A 19,219-nucleotide genomic window follows, 5' to 3' on the forward strand; every position below is an offset into this window, starting at 1 on the left:
TGCTACACACTACTGTTATTTCTCACACCGGCACTATGAAGTAGAATATATTTCCCTCTACTCTGCAGATGAGGAAACTGAGGCACAGAACAGTAAAGAGCTTCCCTGAGATCACACAGCTCTAAGAAGGTGTGGCCTTTTATTTTTCCCTTTTGCAATTTCTGCTAGAGCTCATCACTGCTGGTGCTGTTGTGCATTTCAGTCTGCATTTGCGGGTGGGCTGGTCAGCCAGAGAACAGAGGGAGAGAGACGGGGATCTCACGGTGGCTCCTCCATGAAGTTTGTGTATATTTGTGTATGACACAATTGCACTGCAGCCCCCTGGGTCTTGGATGTGGTGGGGACAAGTGAGGGGCACAGGAAATTCTAGAAGGGTTTGCTGTTGATCCTAGACAATGGCCAAAGGAGGCTCACGAGAGAGGGACCTTGGAATAGGACATTGTGGCATTGGGAGCCAGCCCAAGGTCACTGAGACCAGCCTTATTTTCTAGGACACATCACAATCAGCCTATTGCAGAGCTTCAGGCAAGTTCTCTACAGACAGTCTGGAGAACAAAATCAGGAAACAGAGACTGCCCAGCGCCAGCGGGGTCAGACCCAGATGGGTGGAGTTGTATCCACTTCTGGATGGAGTTCCTAGTGCTTTGTTTCTCATCTCACTCAAATCCAACCCCCAAATGATCAAAGAGCTAAATGATGATGTCAATATAAGACACAGACATGTGGCTGTGGGAAGCCTGAAGGGTAACTTCTGTCCTGGAAGGTCAAACCAGGACCCCTCAAGGTCAGACAGATAGGAGAGGCAGTTCAGCTCTCCAGGATGATGTTGAACCATTTGTGTGTGAGTGTGTGTGCACACACACGTCTGGACATGAACACAAAGCTGGATCAGTAATCAACGAGGGACAATAGCCTTGGGTGTGGGACCACATGTCAGACTCTCAGTCAGCCAGGCAATGGTGAGGGTGCCATGAACGGAGGAGTGGGGCAGCCTTGGACTCCCCCTGGGAAGAGGAACCTTCTGGCTTCCTCTGGCTACCCACCTTACCTGAAGTCCTTGGAAATCCAACAAGGATTTCTTTTTAGGTAAAATGTTGATAGGAGTGGAGGCGCTGAGTGTGGGCAGTACTTAAGTCTTAGTAGAGATTTTTGGGGGGCACTGGAAATTGAACTCAGGTGCGCTTAATCACTGAGCCACATCCCCAGCCCATTTTTTGTATTTTATTTAGAGACAGGGTCTCACTGAGTTGCCTTGCTAAGTTGCTGAGGCTGGTTCGAACTTGCCATCCTCCTGCTTCAGCCTCCCCAGCCTCTGGGATCGCAGGCATGCGCCATCTCGCCCGGCTGAGAATTTATTTTTTTATTTTTTTATTTTAAGTCTCGTATGAAAACTTTAAGGGTTGCACTGGCCAAGGCTAGATTCCTCTTCACCAGCAACAAAAGCAAATATGTCCATAGACTCTGCAATTGCCACGGGCCTCATCTCCTTGGTGAGAGCAGTTTGAAGGTAACAGCCGACAGAGGTGAAGGCCTGAAGCTTGGGGAGGGTGGCATCTCCTGACCGATGTGACGCTGGAAGGTCCATCTGGCTGAGAGCCTGGGCAGAGGATGAAGGATGGGTCTACTTTGGGTCACTCCCTTTCGGGCCATGATGGCTTCTCTAGGGAGCCTGGGAGTGAGAGGCAATCACAGCAAATAGTTTAGTTCCAAGCAAGCCCTGTTTTCACAGTTGAAGTTTTCCGAGGAGCTTCTTTCCATTTCTCTGTGTCCAGATGCTCTTGAAGGCTCACAGTCCCACCCACACGGAGGCCGGCAGCCTGTGAGGCTCTCCCGGAAAACCCTTGCATGCATCGCATTGTCAAAATAGGGCAAAATGAGATTCTGATAATTTAGCTGGTTGTAGGCACCACCAATTAAATGTGGTGTCCTTTTAAAAGACTAAGCAGAAGAAACCTTTACAAAAGGGGGTCTTCTGTGGTTAGAACCATTTCCTCTCAGTCTGACAATACCCCACGGAATTGTCCACATTGAGACCTGGGAGACCATGCTTGCTTTTACAGCCTGGGAACTGGGAGCAAATAAACACACTTCACCTGAAAAAATGAAGGCTTTGATCTTGACCTGAATGCTCAGCAAAAGTTCTCAGGCATGTTTTGAAGACTTGTGATCTCCTGTCAATGAATTGAGTGCATCTTTGTAAGGAAAGCCAAGTTAGAAGAGTCTGTTAAGCCCTGTGGTGCGCTGACATGTTGGAAGTGGAGGATCGGGGACCTGGCACTGCAGCCTTGTCCCAGCACCTGGCACAGGATGAGTGCCCACAGGATGGGCACCTTGCAATTATTGGTGCATTGAGTTTTGCTGCCTGAACTCCAGAAAATGGATGACTTCTCCTTGGTGTTCACTCCCCTGAGAAAAACACAATCTTCCCTCCAGGGGCCTAGGGCAGATCTTGCAAACTACCCAGCAATTATTCATCTATTTGTCTACTACCCCACTGGATGCGGGGGTGCTCTCGTGGGTAGAGTCCATGCCAGAGCATGGTCTATACTCCACACACCCGGCACAGGGTCCACTAATGAAGTGAATGAATGTAGGAACAAATGTATTGCTGATGGGTTTAAAACCATAAAGTGTGTGCATGTGTGTAGCTCAGCAATTCTCAAGGTTGCTGAGAATCACCCAGACTGCTTGTTAATATGTGAACCTCTAGGTCTAGACTACAGAATCAGAAGTTCTGCAGTGGGGACCCAGACTACCTCTGAGCTACATCTCCAGTCCTTTTAAAAAATTTTTATTTTGAGACAGGTTGGCCTTGAACTTGGGATCTTCCTGCATCAGTATCCCGAGTCACTGAGATTACAGGTGTATGCCATACCACGCCCATCCAGGGCATCTGGATTTTAACGAAACTCCTTGGGAGCTTCTCAAGGACACAGGTGTCAGGAATCACTGTCTTAGATGAACTTTGCTAAGCTGGGTTCCAAGCCCTTATCACTTTCAGAAAATGGATTCTCAGAGTGCTTTGAGCTTTTAAGACCTAAATAGTCAATTCCAGCCTGTTTGATAGAAGAGGGAATTCCAGGGGAAGAAGCATCTCAGATTTCCAGATCACGGTGGTGGGGGGAGGAGGTAACCACAGGACTGAACACCATCACAGCACACTCAGGAAATCAGAAGTGGGCAGCGTCCCAGGCCGTCGGTGTGCAGGTAGGGACATGGAAGCCCATTTCTGGGTGCTGATAGATAACTGGGAAGGAAGCCCCTAAGAAGAGAAAGCAGACCGGGGCCCCAGGTTAAGCTGAATCTCCAGCCTGGGATGCATGGAAGAAATTTCTTCATCAACATGCCAACCAGGAAGCACGGGCCCAGCTCCCGGCAGAGAGTGTGCACACTGAATCAATTGGAATTGAGTCACGGATATAATTAATTTAATGTGTTTAAACGATTTTCCGTATAGTAAACATGCTGAATGAGGGTGACCCAGAATAAAGTGTCTGCCTGAGAGTGGAAAGACGGAGGCCCCTCGTGCTGTATAATGAAAACCTTCGGCAAATGGAAAATGCTTCAATTTATTTCCACCTCCTTGTTCCTTTCCTTTCTAACTCTCTGTCGATAGCTGAACTTGGCCTTCTGCGGTCTCCCTGGACCACAGAGGCACATTTTATTTTGTCGGAAGATGTTCCTTTTCCTGTGATCAGAAGACAATTTTAATGGAACTCATCGGCAACCAGACCAGGGACGAGCACATATTAATATGTGACGAGTGAACAAGGAAACGAGGTGCAGAGCTAACTTCCTCTGCAGCCCTCTCAACTTGAGGTAGCATCGTGGGTGCAGCTAAGTGGTGCCTGTGGGTGGCCGTGCTGGCTCTGCCGAACGGTCTTGCCAGATGACTTTGGCAGAGTCAGTTCCCCTCTCTGGACCTCAGATACTCATCTATGACATGGGGGTGTTGACATCTGAGGACTTTTAGGGCAGCTTTCAGGTCTGTTATTCCCTGAATTCTGAGTCACAAACTGGAACAGGTGTCAAGGAATTTCCCATTAAAAAGAGATTCATCTCCGAGCCCTGGAAAGTGCCTTCGGCAGTCTTATCTAATTGCTCATCAACTGGGGATTATGTATTATTTGGCTTAGATGAAAGGGAGCGCTTACAAGTGGTTATAAATGGTCTCTGACGAAGCTACGCAGCATCCAGGCAAACGCTGACTTGGAAGATCAGGAGAGCTGGCGAAACGGTCCCTAGACTCTGTAGCTGTCTGTTCATCCATCCTGACTTTGGTCACTAAGAACTCACTCCACTCATGAGAGGCAGAGTTCGGAAGATTTTGAAACAGTCTGCTCCAACACTGTCCCTCTCTGAGCCTCAGCCCAGGTGAGGAGGAGGAACGATGGGCAGGTGTTTTGAGTGATGCTCTGCCTGGCCTTTTGGGGGTTCCTGGGGTGCCATGAAGGTGGCTGTGGGGGAGAGGGGCTGAACAGGTGGGGCTCTGGCTCCTCTGCTGCCTGAGATGTTCCTTTTTTGTCTGTTTTATATACTGAGCTCCTGTGAGATTTTGTAACGAGGGGTTCTGAGGATAAAAAGATTTTTTTTTAAAGCCCCAGACTGAGGAAAGCTGTTCAAGTTTCCAGCCTGAATCTAGGTTGTGCTATAAAAATACACTTGGCCAATAACTGATACGCGGAGCCTTTGCTTCTGAACTGTGGGAGTGGACACCCAGCACTTTCAGGTCCCTCCACCCAGGGATTTTTGGAAATTCACTTCATTTTTAGCAAAAATCAGAGCCTCCCCAGCAGCTAGAGCTCTGGACCTCAACCTGAGGAGAAACTGGGAGCGGTTGTTAGGCTGCAGGTGGTGGGTCCCACCCCCAGAGGCTGATTGGCTGGGACTGGGACTGAGAACATGCCTTCCTCACAAGCCCCCAGGTGACACTGATTGCCCTTGTGCGATGGGTGGCCTGTGAGATCAACCACCCTTCGCTTGCCCCTCCAGATCAACCTATGCCAGGCTCCTTCGCTTGTCCCCAGAACTGGCCCCTACTTACCTTCCCAGTATCTGTCCCCGGGGACTGTACCCATCCCTGCGCCCACCCCTGCCTGGTTCATCATGCTCCGGCTGGCCAGGCGGCCAGCATGTCTAGCTCCTACCCCCATCAAGGCACAGTTTGATAGCCACCTCTTCCAAAAACCCTTCCCTCTTCCACTAAAGTTCACAGAAAAGCCTCCAGGTCTGCACAGCTTGTCCCTTGGTACTGAGCCCCAGTCTCCACCCTCACCCCCCTTTCTTTGGTACTGGGGATTGAACCCAAGGGCACTCTACCACTAGTCAGTGGAGCTACCACTGACTTTTTTATCCTGAGACAGGGTCTCGCTAAGTTTCTGAGACTGTCCTCCAACTTGTGATCCTCCTGCCTCAGCCTCCCGGGACACTGGGATTGCAGGTGTATATCACTGTGCACAGTTGGTACTGAGCACTTTTATCCTCTCCATTTCAGTTTATCCAGTTCTCATCCCTGTATCTGGGCCACAGGCTCTAAAGGAGTACATCTTCCCTTGGTATCCATGCCACTCGGCCCTCAGCATCTGCACAGGGCCTGTCCATTACACCAACAGCACACCTGAGCATGCCCATGCACCAATCAGCTCATCTTATCTGCTCCCTTAATACCCCAAGACAGACTCGCTGACTTTCTAAATGACTCTTAGAACACAGGACTACACTTAGCCCACTCAACCTATTCTGTAGACAAACGTCCTCTATTTTCTGGGAGGAAACTGAGAAGCAAATACATCATCATGAGCCATACCAGAAGGTGGTATAATGTGGCAATTCAGATTCAGACTCAGGTTCAAATACCAGCTCCACTCTGATTAGGTGTCGTATTTAAATGCTCCACACTCTAGGCTCCTCACCTTTAACTGTGAAAATAACAGGACCTACTTCCTATGGGGCATAAAGACGCCATGAGACCATTATTAACAGTAACAAAGGCTGGCATTTCCTGGGTACCAAGCACCAGACACACATCCCTGAGTCTAATCTACATAGTATGAAGCACATGATAAGAATATCAGCCATAATTAATGCTAATTTCCCAGCTTCCATGCAAGACATAAATTATTATTATTATCCCCACTTCTCAGATGAGAAACTCGAGGCTCAGAGCAAATTGCTCGCACAAGTATTAGCAAGCTGGTACGGGCCATGGCTGATCTTTCTAACTACTTTGCAAAACAGGTACTAGTCCCGTATGGTGAATGATAATTCTGTAGTTGGAAGATGACGACTTGTGATTGAAGACCCCGGGTTTGTACCTGCCTTTGTCCGGAGTTCCTGCTCCCCACATCCCCACGAGGTAAAAGGCACCCGCCGTGAGTCTACCCTCTCTGTCCTCTTATCCACGGTTAGGAGAGGTGTTTCTGGGTGTGTCAGAGGGCACAGGCTGTCCCGCCCCTCCGTCCAACACCCTGTGACCCGTGGCCCACAGAGAGGACAGGTCACAACCAGAAGTGGGTAACCACCCCTCTTCTGGCCTTGCCTGTCTCCGAAGGGCACTCAGGAAAACAGAGCGCAGAGGCGTGGGACTGACCGTGACCCCGAAGAAGTTGGTCTCGTTCATGGCGTTGAGGATGATCCTGCCCAGCGTGTGGTCCGTGTAGTTGAAGTCCTGGATGCGCTGGTGCCGGCTGCTGGCGTGCAGCGTCTCCATGGCCCTCTGCAGCGTCTTGGCGATCACCCACATGCCGTCATAGGCGTACCCGTGGAACTTGCTGGGCCCCACGCCCGACCGCTTGTTGTTGTACTCTCTCTCATACTGCTGCGGAGTCTGGAAAACAGGGTGGCACCGGGTTATGGCAGGGGTGCCAGCATGCTGACGCCCTATGGTGCCCACTCTGCCCATCACCTCGCTGAATCCTCTACTGCCTCAGGAGATGGATGCCACCATTCTCCTCATTTTACAGATGAGAAAACTGATCAGAGCGGGGGATTTGCATAGGGCCACAGAGCTAGGGAGGACAGGGCCATCCCACCTCTGCCTCTGCACCCACTCGGGTTAAGCTCTGTGAGGTCAGGGATGCATCCCCAGGACCCAAGCAGTACCTGCATAGACCCTTGTCTCAGTTTCTCTGTTTACAAAATAAAGGGGCATACCTGTTTACAGTTACCCCAAACGTCAAAGGTGATATCTCACTGTGTATCAAAGTACCCGTTTCCTTGCATCCTGGATAACAGGTATTTTAATTTGAAAAATCATTGACGGAAAAAAAAATTTCAATTTTAATTTGCATCTCTCTGATTAATAACAAGAGTGAGCTCCTTTCAAATACTGACCAATAGTTTATTTCTTAAATTTTTTCCTTCTGCCATATTGCTATGGTGATAGCTAACATCTTTTAATGGTTTGTTTTAGTGCATCTTGCTATCTTTCCATCTTTTATCACTTGGTTATATTTTCTTTGATTTTGGAAAGTGATTTGGGTCTATTCTGGTTGTTAATTCAGCTATTAGTTATTTTAAAGGTATTGAAAAATTACTTGGATGTTTACTTTGTTAATTAATTGCCTTAAGTATAAAAGGAATGTGGTCTTTTGACTTTCTCAGTCCTCTGGATTTTGTTCCTGTGAGCTGTCTTTGATGTACTGATAGGATTTTGTTCCTATGTGCTTTCTCTGATGAGAGTGGGGTGGTGTCTGTTTGAGTCAGCTTTCCATCACTAGAACAAAACACCTGAGATAATCAACTGAAAAAGAGAAAATGTTTATTTTGGCTCACAGTTCTGGAGGTTCCAGTCCATGATTGGTTGGCCCCATAATTTTGGCCTCCTATGGCAAGGAATGCATGGTGGTGGGGTGTGCTTAGTGGAGCAAAACCTCTCCTATCACCAGGCAGGAGTGAAGAGGAAGAGGAAGGGGTAGGGTCCCACCCTCCCCTTTCAGGGTATGCCCCAAATAGCCTGAGGACCTTCTGCTGAGCCTCATCTTCTAAAGTTTCCACCACCCCGCCCAGCACCACCCCGGGGACCAGGCCTTTAACACACGGGCCTTTGGTGGACACTTATGGGAACCACAGCAGTGACCATTTTGCATTCTGTTTGTCTGACTGTGATCATGTTTATTTGATCCTTCCAGACAGCCCCAACCAGAGTGTGGTTCTGTGGCATCCTTCAAGGTTTCCACGATCCCCTAACCGTGCCCGTATGGTCTCTCCAGGAGGTGACTAATTACAACCTTTTAACCTTCTTGGTGGAGTGTGCGTATGTGTGTCTGTGTGTACGAGGGGGCTCAGATCCTGTGGTTGATTAGCCCCTCTTCTCACCCACACCACTTGTAAATCCATTTCTTTTCTACCTTCTAACACCATCCTTCCCAGGGCCAAGGAGCAGGAGCGGGGCCAAGAACAGCAGGATCATGGCTGCCAATCCTGTTTTGAAGTAGCGTCCTTGGAAAGGGACACAGGTGTAGCGGGCTGAAAAGTGACTCCTTCTCGCTGTGCTCACTACCACTTTATATCCCCGGCCATTCATCACTATTCCCAGGTGACGCCAGCACCACCTCCCTTGGGCCAAACAATGACAGCAGAAGAAACATAATTGTCGGAGAAAACGGTCCTAGTTGTTCCTAAAACAAGCCTCCAATTATTCAGAGCAGAAGAATTTCTTCAGTTGTAAACTTGACACTGAATATTGACTAATGGCTCATCCTCTGGGGTCAAGTTTATTGTGCGGTGCTAAAAGTTTCTGAGAAAGTGAGTTTATATAGTTAGTCTCTCTTGCTGAAAAGTTGTGTTCCAGCATATTTTTGAAAGGCAGTTGTTAGAACTTGGAACATATTTCCCCACAGAAACGAGGTTATAAATAGTGGTCAGGTTCCCAGGCTAGCCCACACGCGCTTACTAGCCCACGATGTGACTAAACTTTAAGGGTCTGCCATTCCAACAGAACCAAGTCTGCACCCTTTCCTGGGAGCAGGAGGCAGGAAGGGAGCCTCACAGGAGGGAGGAAGCCAAGGACGTACCATCCTTCACAGCTCCAGCTGCACCCTAGAGAGCCCCAACTCTCAGAATCCTGCCCAGCACCCATGGATGTCTGAATCACAGTCTCAGTGGGAAGGCGCTTTTAGTCTGCTGGCTCCACGCTGCAGTTCATAGATCACTCGGGAGCTCATTGGAAATGCAGATTCTGGGGTCATATTTTGTTTCATCATGTTGGTAAGTGAATTAGGCATCTGTATTTTTGTTTTTTTAAATCTCAGATTTCAAGGATACACAAACTAATGACCACTGAGTCCCTCCAGCAATATGATTCTTGGACCCTCATAACAGAAACTTCTAGATGTTTGTTGAGTCCCTCCCTAGCCTTTCCAGGGTTGGAAAACTCATTATTTCTTCAGGATGAACCTTTGCCAAAGGAATGACTGATGTTGGTGAGACTGTCCTTCTGGATGCAGAGTGGACATCTGCCTCCCTGACTTGGGCTCAGTGTGCTATAACTTCCTGTGGAGCCACAGGAACACATCTGCTCCCTCCCGTGCATACCAGCCCTACAGAGAGCTAGAGCCAGGGACATGCTTGCCCCACCCCCAAGTTGGCTTTCTCCTGGCTCAATAATCTCAGTTTAGATTCCACCAAGACCAGGATGAAACAGCAAAACTTCCATCAAGAGCATTTAACAAAGCAGAATAAGATATAAAAATAGTTTTTAAAGGCCTTAGAAATCTACCAGGACATTCAGGGGAAGGGCCAACTTTCTGGAGAGAAAGGAAATGCTTTGAGGTGGATCTGACATTCTTGCAGAGGCACTTGCCCTCAGTAGGAAGCTCACTGCAGAAACAGAAAGCACTGAACCACAGCTTCCAGCCCAAAACTGTAGTGCAGGGACACCAAGGGAGCCAGACTTACAGGACCAAGGTCCCAGAGGAAGGAACTGTAGAGGAGTGAGCCTTACATTTTGAGTGGCATTTTTATTTGGAATATTTGATAGCTAAGCTGAATAAAGCAAGGGGTTAAGAAGCCAATCAAAGAGGGTGAAGGAAATGAATAGAACTGTTTGGAGTTCCACAGTATTGGGAAGACAAAATTTAGAGTACTGGGCCAATAAAGACCCAGCTGAAAACACTGAGGGTCAAACAGGAATAAGGTCAAATCAAAAGAGACCAGGTCTTATGAATACTAAAACCGAACATGAAATCATTTCAAATCCTGATTGCATTAAGAATTCAGCTGCCTGCTTGAAGAGAAATAAATATTCACTGGAAAGATAACACTAGTAGCCACTACAATTTTCTTATATAATGCAGTTACCTAAACTTTACCAGGTATACCAGGAGACAAGACCAGATAACATTAAATTTTTAAAAAAAGGAAGAAAAAGCCCAGGTTATTAGAAATGAACACACAGGTGATCTTGAAGTTATTAGACATGGACTTTAAAATATCAAGGTTTGTATATTCAAGAAATAAATTAAAAGATGCAGAATGTCATCAGAGAATTGAAAGCTACAAAGGAAAAAAGAGAGAGAATAAAAATGGACATTCTAAAAATAAAAAATACAATAACTGAAACAAAAAACTCAATAGATGGGCAAAGTAGCATGTCTTAGTGAACTGAAGTTACTTAGAGTAAATATTCAGACTGAAGCACAAGGAGGAAATAAGAAATGAGCATTAGAGATACATGGGATGTATTGAAAATGTATGTATACAATTTGCATCTTGGAAGGTGAGGAAAGGAGACAAGATGGAAGCCATATTTAAAGGGATACCATTCTAAAATTTTTCCAAACACACATCTATCTACGGATTAAGGAAGTTCTATGAAGTTTTGTGAATTCCAATGAAAATAAACACAAAGCAAATCTCACTTCAGCACAGCATAATAAAACTGTCAAAGACCTAAGCAAAAGAAAAGTCTTAAAAGAAGCCAAAGAGGGAAAAAAAAAAAGATGCATTACTTTCAAAAGAGCAACGGTAAGTCTGACAGTTGACTTAGTAGAAGCAATGGAAGCCAGGAGACAATGGAATGACGTCTCAAAGCGCTGAAAGAAAATAACGAACCATCTGAAGCTACACCTGGATTTTAAATTCCTCAAGATCAAAAGTGAAATAAGGAAAATGTCAGACAACTATGAACTGAGAGAATTTTCTCTCACAGTAAAAGAAGGACCAAGAAGAGTCCTTCAGACAGAAAGATGAGAATCGGTAACCCAATGGAAATGCAGGAATGAATGAGAAGTAATATAAAGGTGTGAAAGGAACAATGGAAAATGTAAATAAGTGAAAAAATAATATCAGGGCCAAGAACATCCAAGAAAGTCCTAGAGCAGAAGAATGAAGATCAAGGACTTACACTGCTAGGTATCTAGTTTTATTAAAAAAAAACTCCAGGAAGGAAGACAGTGCAGTATTGGTTAAAAGATAAGTGCAGAGCCAATGGAAGATAACTCAAAATCCAGAGGCAGATGCCCACTCTGTTCTGTCATTTGATTTATGACAGAAGTTACACCATAGCATGGGTACCAGGGTGGGGGATAGTGGCCCTTTTCAATAAATGGTCCTGAATGAACTGATTGTCCATTCGGGAAAAAAATGAATCTTGATCTTATTTCAGACCATATGTAAATTCAATTTTGTGTTGATTCTATATCTAAATGTGAAAGATCTGACAAAACTTCTAAAAGTCGGCATATGAAAATATCTTCACGAGCTTTAGGTGGGCAAAAGCACCTTAACTGCACCCACATATACCGTTCCTACAGAAGCTGAATGAATTGGGTTACCTTAAAATTAAGAAATTCTGTTCCTCAACATCTATCATTAGAGTGAAGAGAGAATCTACAGAATGGGAGAAGAGAGAGGTAATAGAAACGACGACTGAAGGACTCATACTGAGAATATAAAAAGAATTGCAGCATTCAAGGCCACCTGACTGAAAAGACACAAACCACACATCAGTAGGAAACAGGCAGAGGATCCATTATGAAAAACGGGCAAAGACTTGAATAGGCAATTATGAGAGGATATCAAAGTGATCCTTAAAATTATGAGAAGATGCCCGACTTTGTTAGTTATCAGGGAAATGCAAATTCAAACTAAAACAAGATAGTGCTGCACACCCACCAGATTGGCTAAAATTAAAAGCTGATATCACCAAGTGCCAGTGAGCATGTGAACAAACTGGAAGTCTCGCTCACGGCTGGTGGGCGGGTACGTTGGTCTAACCACTTTAGAAAGCTGTTTGGCAATGTTTGCTGGTGCCGAACATATGCTCACCCTATGACTCAGAAATCCCACCCCAAAGTGTGCACCTGAGAGTAAGGCATGCAGTCATCAAAATACACCAGATACCTAGAAATAAATCAAACCCAACATGTGCAGGAATTCTACCCAGAAACTTACCAAACATTTCTGGGAGCAACTAAAGAAGACCTAAGTAAATGCAGGGATAAATAAAATCCATGGATTGGAAGATGGTATTACCAAGATGCCAGTTTTCTCAAAATTGATCTAGACATTCAGTAAAATTCCAATAGAAACCAGAGCAGGATGGTTGTGGTACATAAATTGGCAACTGGATGAAGAAACACAGGCAGAGATGCAAGAATAGCCAAGGCAATCTTGAAGGAGAACTAAGACGAATCTCATTATAAAACTAGGGAACTGAAGGTACCGGGGTGAAAAAAATCAGATAAATGGAAGAGAAAAGAAATGAAGTTTAGAAACAAAACCAAATAGCTGGGTGTGGTAGTGCACACCTGTAATCCCAGCAACTCAGGAGGCTGAGAATGGAGGATCGGAAGTTCGAGGCCAGCCTCAGCAACTCAGCGAAGCCCTAAGCAACTTAGCAAGACTCTGTCTCAAATTAAAAAATAAAAAGAACTGGGCATGTGGCTCAGTGATTTTTAAAGAAATAGAACCGAATATGCACAGTCATGTGATTTCTGACAGAGGTGATATGGTGGCATCGTGTGGGAAAAAGGGGACTTTTCAATCAATGATGCTGGGTCCATTAGCCATATGAAAAAGAAAAAAGAATCCTGATCATTACCTCGCAATAAAGCTTCAAAAAGACAAAGTAGGGAAATATCTTCATGGCCTTGGGAGAGCTGCTATTAAAATAAAGAATTTCTGTTCATTAAAACCCCCCATTTACAGGACTTCTAGGACCTGAAGGCGACAGAGACTATATTTAAATAAACCTTTCCAAATCTCCCAGACTATATTAAGTAGCTTTAAAAAAAGCTATAAAAATTCTATACTAAATCTTACCCTGGCCAATAACTGAAGACAGAGAATTCCAAAATAAAATGACTGAGTACAAAGAAAAAAGTTAGCAAACATTACTGTTTATTGCTTTATTGCTAGGTAATGATCAGGATTCTTTTTTCTTTTTCCTATAGCTAATGGACCCAGCATCGTTGATTGAAGCAGACCAAGGAAGGCGTGGCAGAGACAGAAGATGAGAGCCATTTAAGGGAACTGGAATAACAACCAGAAAGACGAATCCATCCTCAATCTGAAGACACTACAAGAAGTAGCTGCACAGTTCAGAACATGTACTTCAGGAAAGGGACTCCAAAGCACTTGTATTCATCTAGAGATGTACAGTACTCTTCATAGCAGCACACATATGCTCCAAACTCAGCAACTTCAATGTCGACCCATAGCAGGATGGGTAAATTGTATTACAATCACACAATGGAATACTATACAGTAGTGAAAATGAAATGGCATCTGCATCAATGAATCTCACTAAAATAATAAGAGGGGAAGGTTCAAAGGAGTATATGCCACAGGGCTTTGTTTATTTCAAGTTCAACAGCACGAGTCTGTGTGGTGAAGGAAGCCAGAAGAAGAGCTGACATTGGTGGTGGGTGCCAGCAGGGCTCAAGGATTAATAGTTCTATTCTTTTTCTTGACCTGGGTGGTGATCATGGGGGTGATCTTACATTTTAAAAAAATCTAAAAAATAAAAATGACCCTAATACCTCCAGGTGACTTGGGCTACTCACTTTATATCCCCTAGGTTCTTTTCTTGATGAAGAAAGAGACCTAAATTTACTGAGCATCGACTGTGGGTTTGACACATGATAAAGTATTTCCTGTATAACCTCCTCCACTTCTTAGGAATCTGAAAAAGATATTACTGTCCCAGTTTTGCAGATGAGAAGCAAAAGCAGAGATTCAATGATTTGCCCAACACCACTGTGCTGTTCATAGGTTCATCTGCAAACAAATGATGAGTGACTTCAATGAGTGTCCTTCTGCCTTTGTGTAAAAGTTGTCCCCAGGTGGGCAGAGCAGGGCTGCGGGGTGGCTTCACGGCATCATCAGAGACCCAGGCTCCTTCCCGCCTAGTTCGCAGTTCCTGAATGAAATTTCCTCCTCCAGGTCACCTCATGGTCCAAGGTGGCTGCTAGAACCCCAGCAATCCCATCTACATTCGAGCCAGTGTAAAAGCCAAAGAAAGAAAGAAAACAGATCCCACCTTCAGGGAGTCTTTCTAGAACTCCTATTTCTACTTGGTCAGGCTTAGAATCCTGGCCACATCTAGCATGGGAGGCTGGGAAGTATACACCGTCAGTGGCTTGGCAACGCTCCCGGTTAAAAGCTGGAGTGGTGTTCCTGAGGTGGACGGCAGGAAGACAGGTGTGGATGTCAGGAGAGGCCACCGGCCATCTGCCTGCCAGCTGGGCTGCGGAAGAGCCAAGATTCCAATCTAGCCAGCGAATCCTCCAGAGGCCACCAGCCCCAGCCTGTGTCCCTCAGCCACCCGTCTCCCAGGGAAGTGGACACGCGGAGGAGTGGGCGGGCAGGAGCCGCAGCGGGAGGGTGCTGGAGGCCGGGCTCCGGGTACCCCTTCTCAGTGGCAGCTCCCTTCCCCACTCCAGAGCCCCGAGCCTCCCAAAAGCTGGCGGTTCTTTGTCTCAGCGCTTCCGTCGCAGCGGTGAGGGGTGGCCGCCTGCCTGGGTCAAGGGCCCTGGGAGGAGGGCAAGCTGGGCTTGTGGCCGGGCTGGCTCTGTGCCGTTGGACACGCCGTCGCTGCTGGGCACAGAAGTTTCTCACCAGAAGACATCGTCGTCCTCCAGAGAAGGAGCCTTTGCTGGAGGCTGGGCCGTCTCGGAGGCCCCGCTGGTTGCAGGGCTCTGGGAACAGCTCCTTCGGGCACCTTGGACCAGCTCTGTCCCCACAGGGAACAGCACTGGGAGACGAACGTCCTCACTGGAGAGGTGGGGCCGCGCCAGGTGAGCAGGCCAGGACTGCCAATGTCCACGGCAGGAACTTCAGGGCACTTTGAAACACAAGACCTGAAACCACCCGTGCCCAGTCACTTGGCAGGAACAGAGATGGGGACCCTCCTCCAAGACGGAGCTGGGCGTCCCAGTCCAGAGCCAGTGCCCAGCGGCTGTCCCCGTGAGGCCGTGGGGCTCAGGGACCGAGCTCTGCCGGTGCTGGGTGCATACTGTCCCCATGTCGGAAAACCAGCAGGAACGCCCCCCATGCTCCTGTGACCTTGTCCCTCCTCCCAGGGACCCACACAGCCTGGTGCAGGGAGCAGAGCCCGGCATCTGGAGGAGGGGCCGGGGAGGCTGCATCGGGGGGGGCCGCTCAGCCAGCAGGTTCTGTGACTGTCCCCGGGGAGTCTAGGTTGACACCACCACCGTGTCCTGCAGCTGTGCTTGTCACCTCACAGCATTCCCAGAGTCAGGGAGCTGACCTGCCAGGGGGTCCAAGCCCCGGAGCTGGGACCAGCAGAGGCCGTGGATCAACAGGTGCCAGCAGCAGGGCTGCCTGACATCCTGAGTCCCAGATTCACAGGGTCCCACTGAGGGGACACAGGGGCATGTCACAGCGTGGCAGACAGGAGGGGTCGCTGTCGGGACTCAGGAGTCCTGGATGTGGTCAGCTTCCTGGGGCTGCCAACGAATTTCCCCAGACTGGAGAAAGGTGAAACTGCAGAAGGGTATTTGCCAGCAGTTCCAGAGGCCGGAAGTCCAGAGTCAGGTGTTGGCAGGCCTGCCCGACCCAGCTCCTGGGGAGTCCAGCCACACCTCTCCCAGCCCCAGGCGGCTGCTGACCCTGCGTCCTATCAGACCTCCCCCACCTCCTCTCACTGAGACGTGACCTGATAAGTCAGTGGACCGGGCCGCCCGGGGATCCAGGAACCCAGCTCCACAGCTGTAAGCCAGCGCCATCTGCAAACTGTCTGTTCCCAGATAACGTCGTCCCTTCCCTCTGGCCCCAGAGCTTCCCTGTTCGTGAACCGGGAGGCGGGCAGCAGGTCATTTCCTGGCCTTTGCTTGTATCCACAGACACCTGTGGATCCAAAGCACACACGTCCATCCAGTCGCCGTGCCATGCTGACCATGAAAAATGAACTTGGAAAGACACTGCTCAACTCCGGCACTTTCTTTGGTTATACACTTCTGACTGGGAAGCAGGCTTGTGGTCAGATCACAAACAGGACACTCCATTCCCTTTTGGACCACTTTCCTCAGGACAGGGGTTGGGGGACGGTTCAGCAAGAGCAAGTACAGCGGAGCCCTGGGCAGGGCTTGGCAGATACATCCTGTGTGGGCAGGCCAGGGGAAGCAAATGAAGCACAAGCTCAGGTGTGAAATTCAAGGGGGCGCCAAAAACAAACAAGCAAGCCTCAGGAATCAGAATAAAAATATTTTAGTGCCGTATTTCATAAATCACCTTTTTTTGCACTAATTGTGATTTTTTCTTTCAAAAAGCACTGCCTCAACATACATTTTTTTAAAACCTTGATTACTGAGGTTTTTGACACCACTTTAAGTTTTGCCCCCAGTCCCATAGAGGGGCTGGGGCTGTTTGGCTGGCAGGAGGGGTGCCCTGAGAACGTGTTGACTACCGCCACAGCTGGACAGAAAGGCCAGCAGGACCTGAGTGGTCAGTGGAGTCTGCCAGGAGACAAGAGGGGAGATAAGAAAAAAGAGTGGTCCTCGGCTACTGGGAGCTCCAGGGGTCTGGAGGAGGCCTGACTGGAGGCTCTTTAGGGGCGGCTGGCACCTCCTGGCTATGGGCGCTAGGTGGCCACAGGCCTTCTACCATCTTGTCACTGCAGGATGACAGAAGAAATGTCACCTCCTGTTTCAGCAACAGCAGGGACAAGCGCTGGGTCCCCTTCACTGGCAGAGTACTCCTGACGGACCTGCCCCACCCTGGGGGCCACACGCAGGGACCCCCACAGTGGGGTCCCCCATAACTTTGGGGTGACGCGAGCAGCCACAGACGTCTCAGGCAGGGGACAGTGCAGGGGAGGTGCCGGCCTTCTCTCCAGCCCCAAACCCCAAGTTAAGAAATGAAAGTCGCGGGGGATGTTGTCGCGAACGCCAAAACACATCCTCCAGGAGCCATGGCAAGGGGCGAGAGGCGAGGAAGTGTCTCCCCAAAGCCCCGTGTGGGCCCGCCCCCGTGTGGACCCGCCTGTGTTGGGCTCCGCCCCCTGTGGACCCGCCCCTGTGTTAGGCTCCGCCCCCTGTGGACCCGCTCTGGGTGAGGCCAGCGCTCCTGGGAACCCCACCTGGGCATCTCGGGGCCGCCCCTGCCAGCTTCCCGGATCTCATGGGAGCCCCCCAAATCTTTGATCGTCCTCAATCTGTGTATCATCCTACTGTCTGCTTTTGCAGATTTTTTTTCTTAGTTTTTGTATTTTTCTCAAATGTCATACTATTTTTAGATTAAAATACAGGGTATTCCCCGACCCAAGTGCCTTAATGAATCGCAAACACCGACACCCTTAAAATAACACGGACGAAGATGAGTTATTTCTGTTCATTATTCAACATCTCAAAAATTTTTTTTTAATTTTATTTTTGATGTACGCCTTGATTTTGGTCTGAAAATATTTCTTTCGGTGTTTTCTAGCCAGGTGCCAACATGATCTAAAGAGTTGTTTACAAACCCGTGTCCTAATGATTTGCTATTTTTTGACAAATCAATAAATCATTTGTGGAGAGTCAGCTCTGATTGAGATTAAATAATGAATGAAGTTAAATATGTCTCTAATGAAACTTTTTCCTGAAACGCCAATTAGGTCTGGGTGTGGGTGGAGAGTCTAACTCTGAACACAACACAGAGGAAGCAGGGTCCTAGGCCCTGCTGTCTGGACCCCAGAGGGACAAAGGGATACCGCGCTCACCAGAGCTGTTGTCCTGAGTTCTGGGGACACGCACACTGGTGGAGAATGGTGTCTTTCTGAAATGTCACCACAGACACTGTCCTACCAGGTCCTGGTACAGCCCTGCCAGATAGCAGAACGGGGCTGGTCACCTCCGGAGGACCTCGGCGCCCTCCCAAGGCTTTGCCCCAGCGGTGAAACCAACCCACCTGGCTGGTCTACAGCATGTTTCCTGAAGTGTGCGGGAAGGTCTGTCCCCCACTCCTGGGGAGCACCAATAAGATGAGGCATCAGTGAGACAACAGATGACTGTCCAGGTCAAGCAGTAGGGAGTGACGCTCTGGCGGGGCCTTTTAAGCAAGCTTAGGGATTCCATCTCTCAGCTGTCCACCATACTTAGTACCAACAGAGCAGCAACTCAATTCCCACTGCTCCCTTGAGGGGGCTGGCTATCCACAACTTACAGGTACATGAAGCTCAGAGAGCTCAAGTGATTAGCTCAAAGTCACACAGCATCTCCCAGGACAGTATCGGTGCATCTTCCACCAACATGATCAGACAAGATTTTCAAAAGAGGTGGGCCTGGGGGCTAAAAGGGATGATCCAAGGCACTGACCTTTCCTGAGATGGTCTTGATCTGCTTGGAGCTCAGGGGTTCGAAGTCCACGCCGATGTAGCCTTCCATGGCAGCCAGCAGATTCTTCCGGAGGCAGCGGGAGGAGTTGGCCTCCGTGTGCACCTGCTCCCACCAGGAGGGCTCGTACCAGCCGGGGATGATCCACTGGTACTTGCTGCCGTACATGTTCTCCTCATAGGCCTGCAACAGAGGGGCGGCTATGAAGGCACGGGGGTCACACACACGTCCAAGGCCCAGAGGGTTTATTAATTTTTCTAGCATCTGCTTGGTCTCCTTCTTAGCTTCTTTCAAAGTACCTAGGATAGTTTAGGGACAACATGCATAATAAAATGCTGAATAAAAATGAAAGCATAAGGGTTGGGTAAAATACAAACTGTAGTAAGTCTGCAGGAGGTAAAGGGAACAATATTTAAATAAGCAAACCAAAGGTTCCAACCCTATAT

The 19,219-nt window shown here is 48.1% G+C and overlaps 1 protein-coding gene across 1 annotated transcript in view; it reads right to left on the bottom strand.

The window, feature by feature from the left end:
• Positions 1-19,219, bottom strand: part of GABBR2 (gamma-aminobutyric acid type B receptor subunit 2) — a 347,122-nt gene that overhangs the window by 124,220 nt on the left and 203,683 nt on the right. The window contains exons 6-7 of the mRNA XM_079112233.1: positions 18,756-18,956; positions 6,590-6,826 (exon numbers count right to left, since the gene is read on the bottom strand). Coding sequence (XP_078968359.1) covers positions 6,590-6,826; positions 18,756-18,956 — 438 coding nt within the window. The remainder of the gene's footprint in view (positions 1-6,589; positions 6,827-18,755; positions 18,957-19,219) is intronic.

Source organism: Sciurus vulgaris (genome assembly GCF_902686455.1).
Source record: "Sciurus vulgaris genome assembly, chromosome: 15".
Lineage (NCBI taxonomy): Eukaryota > Metazoa > Chordata > Mammalia > Rodentia > Sciuridae > Sciurus > Sciurus vulgaris.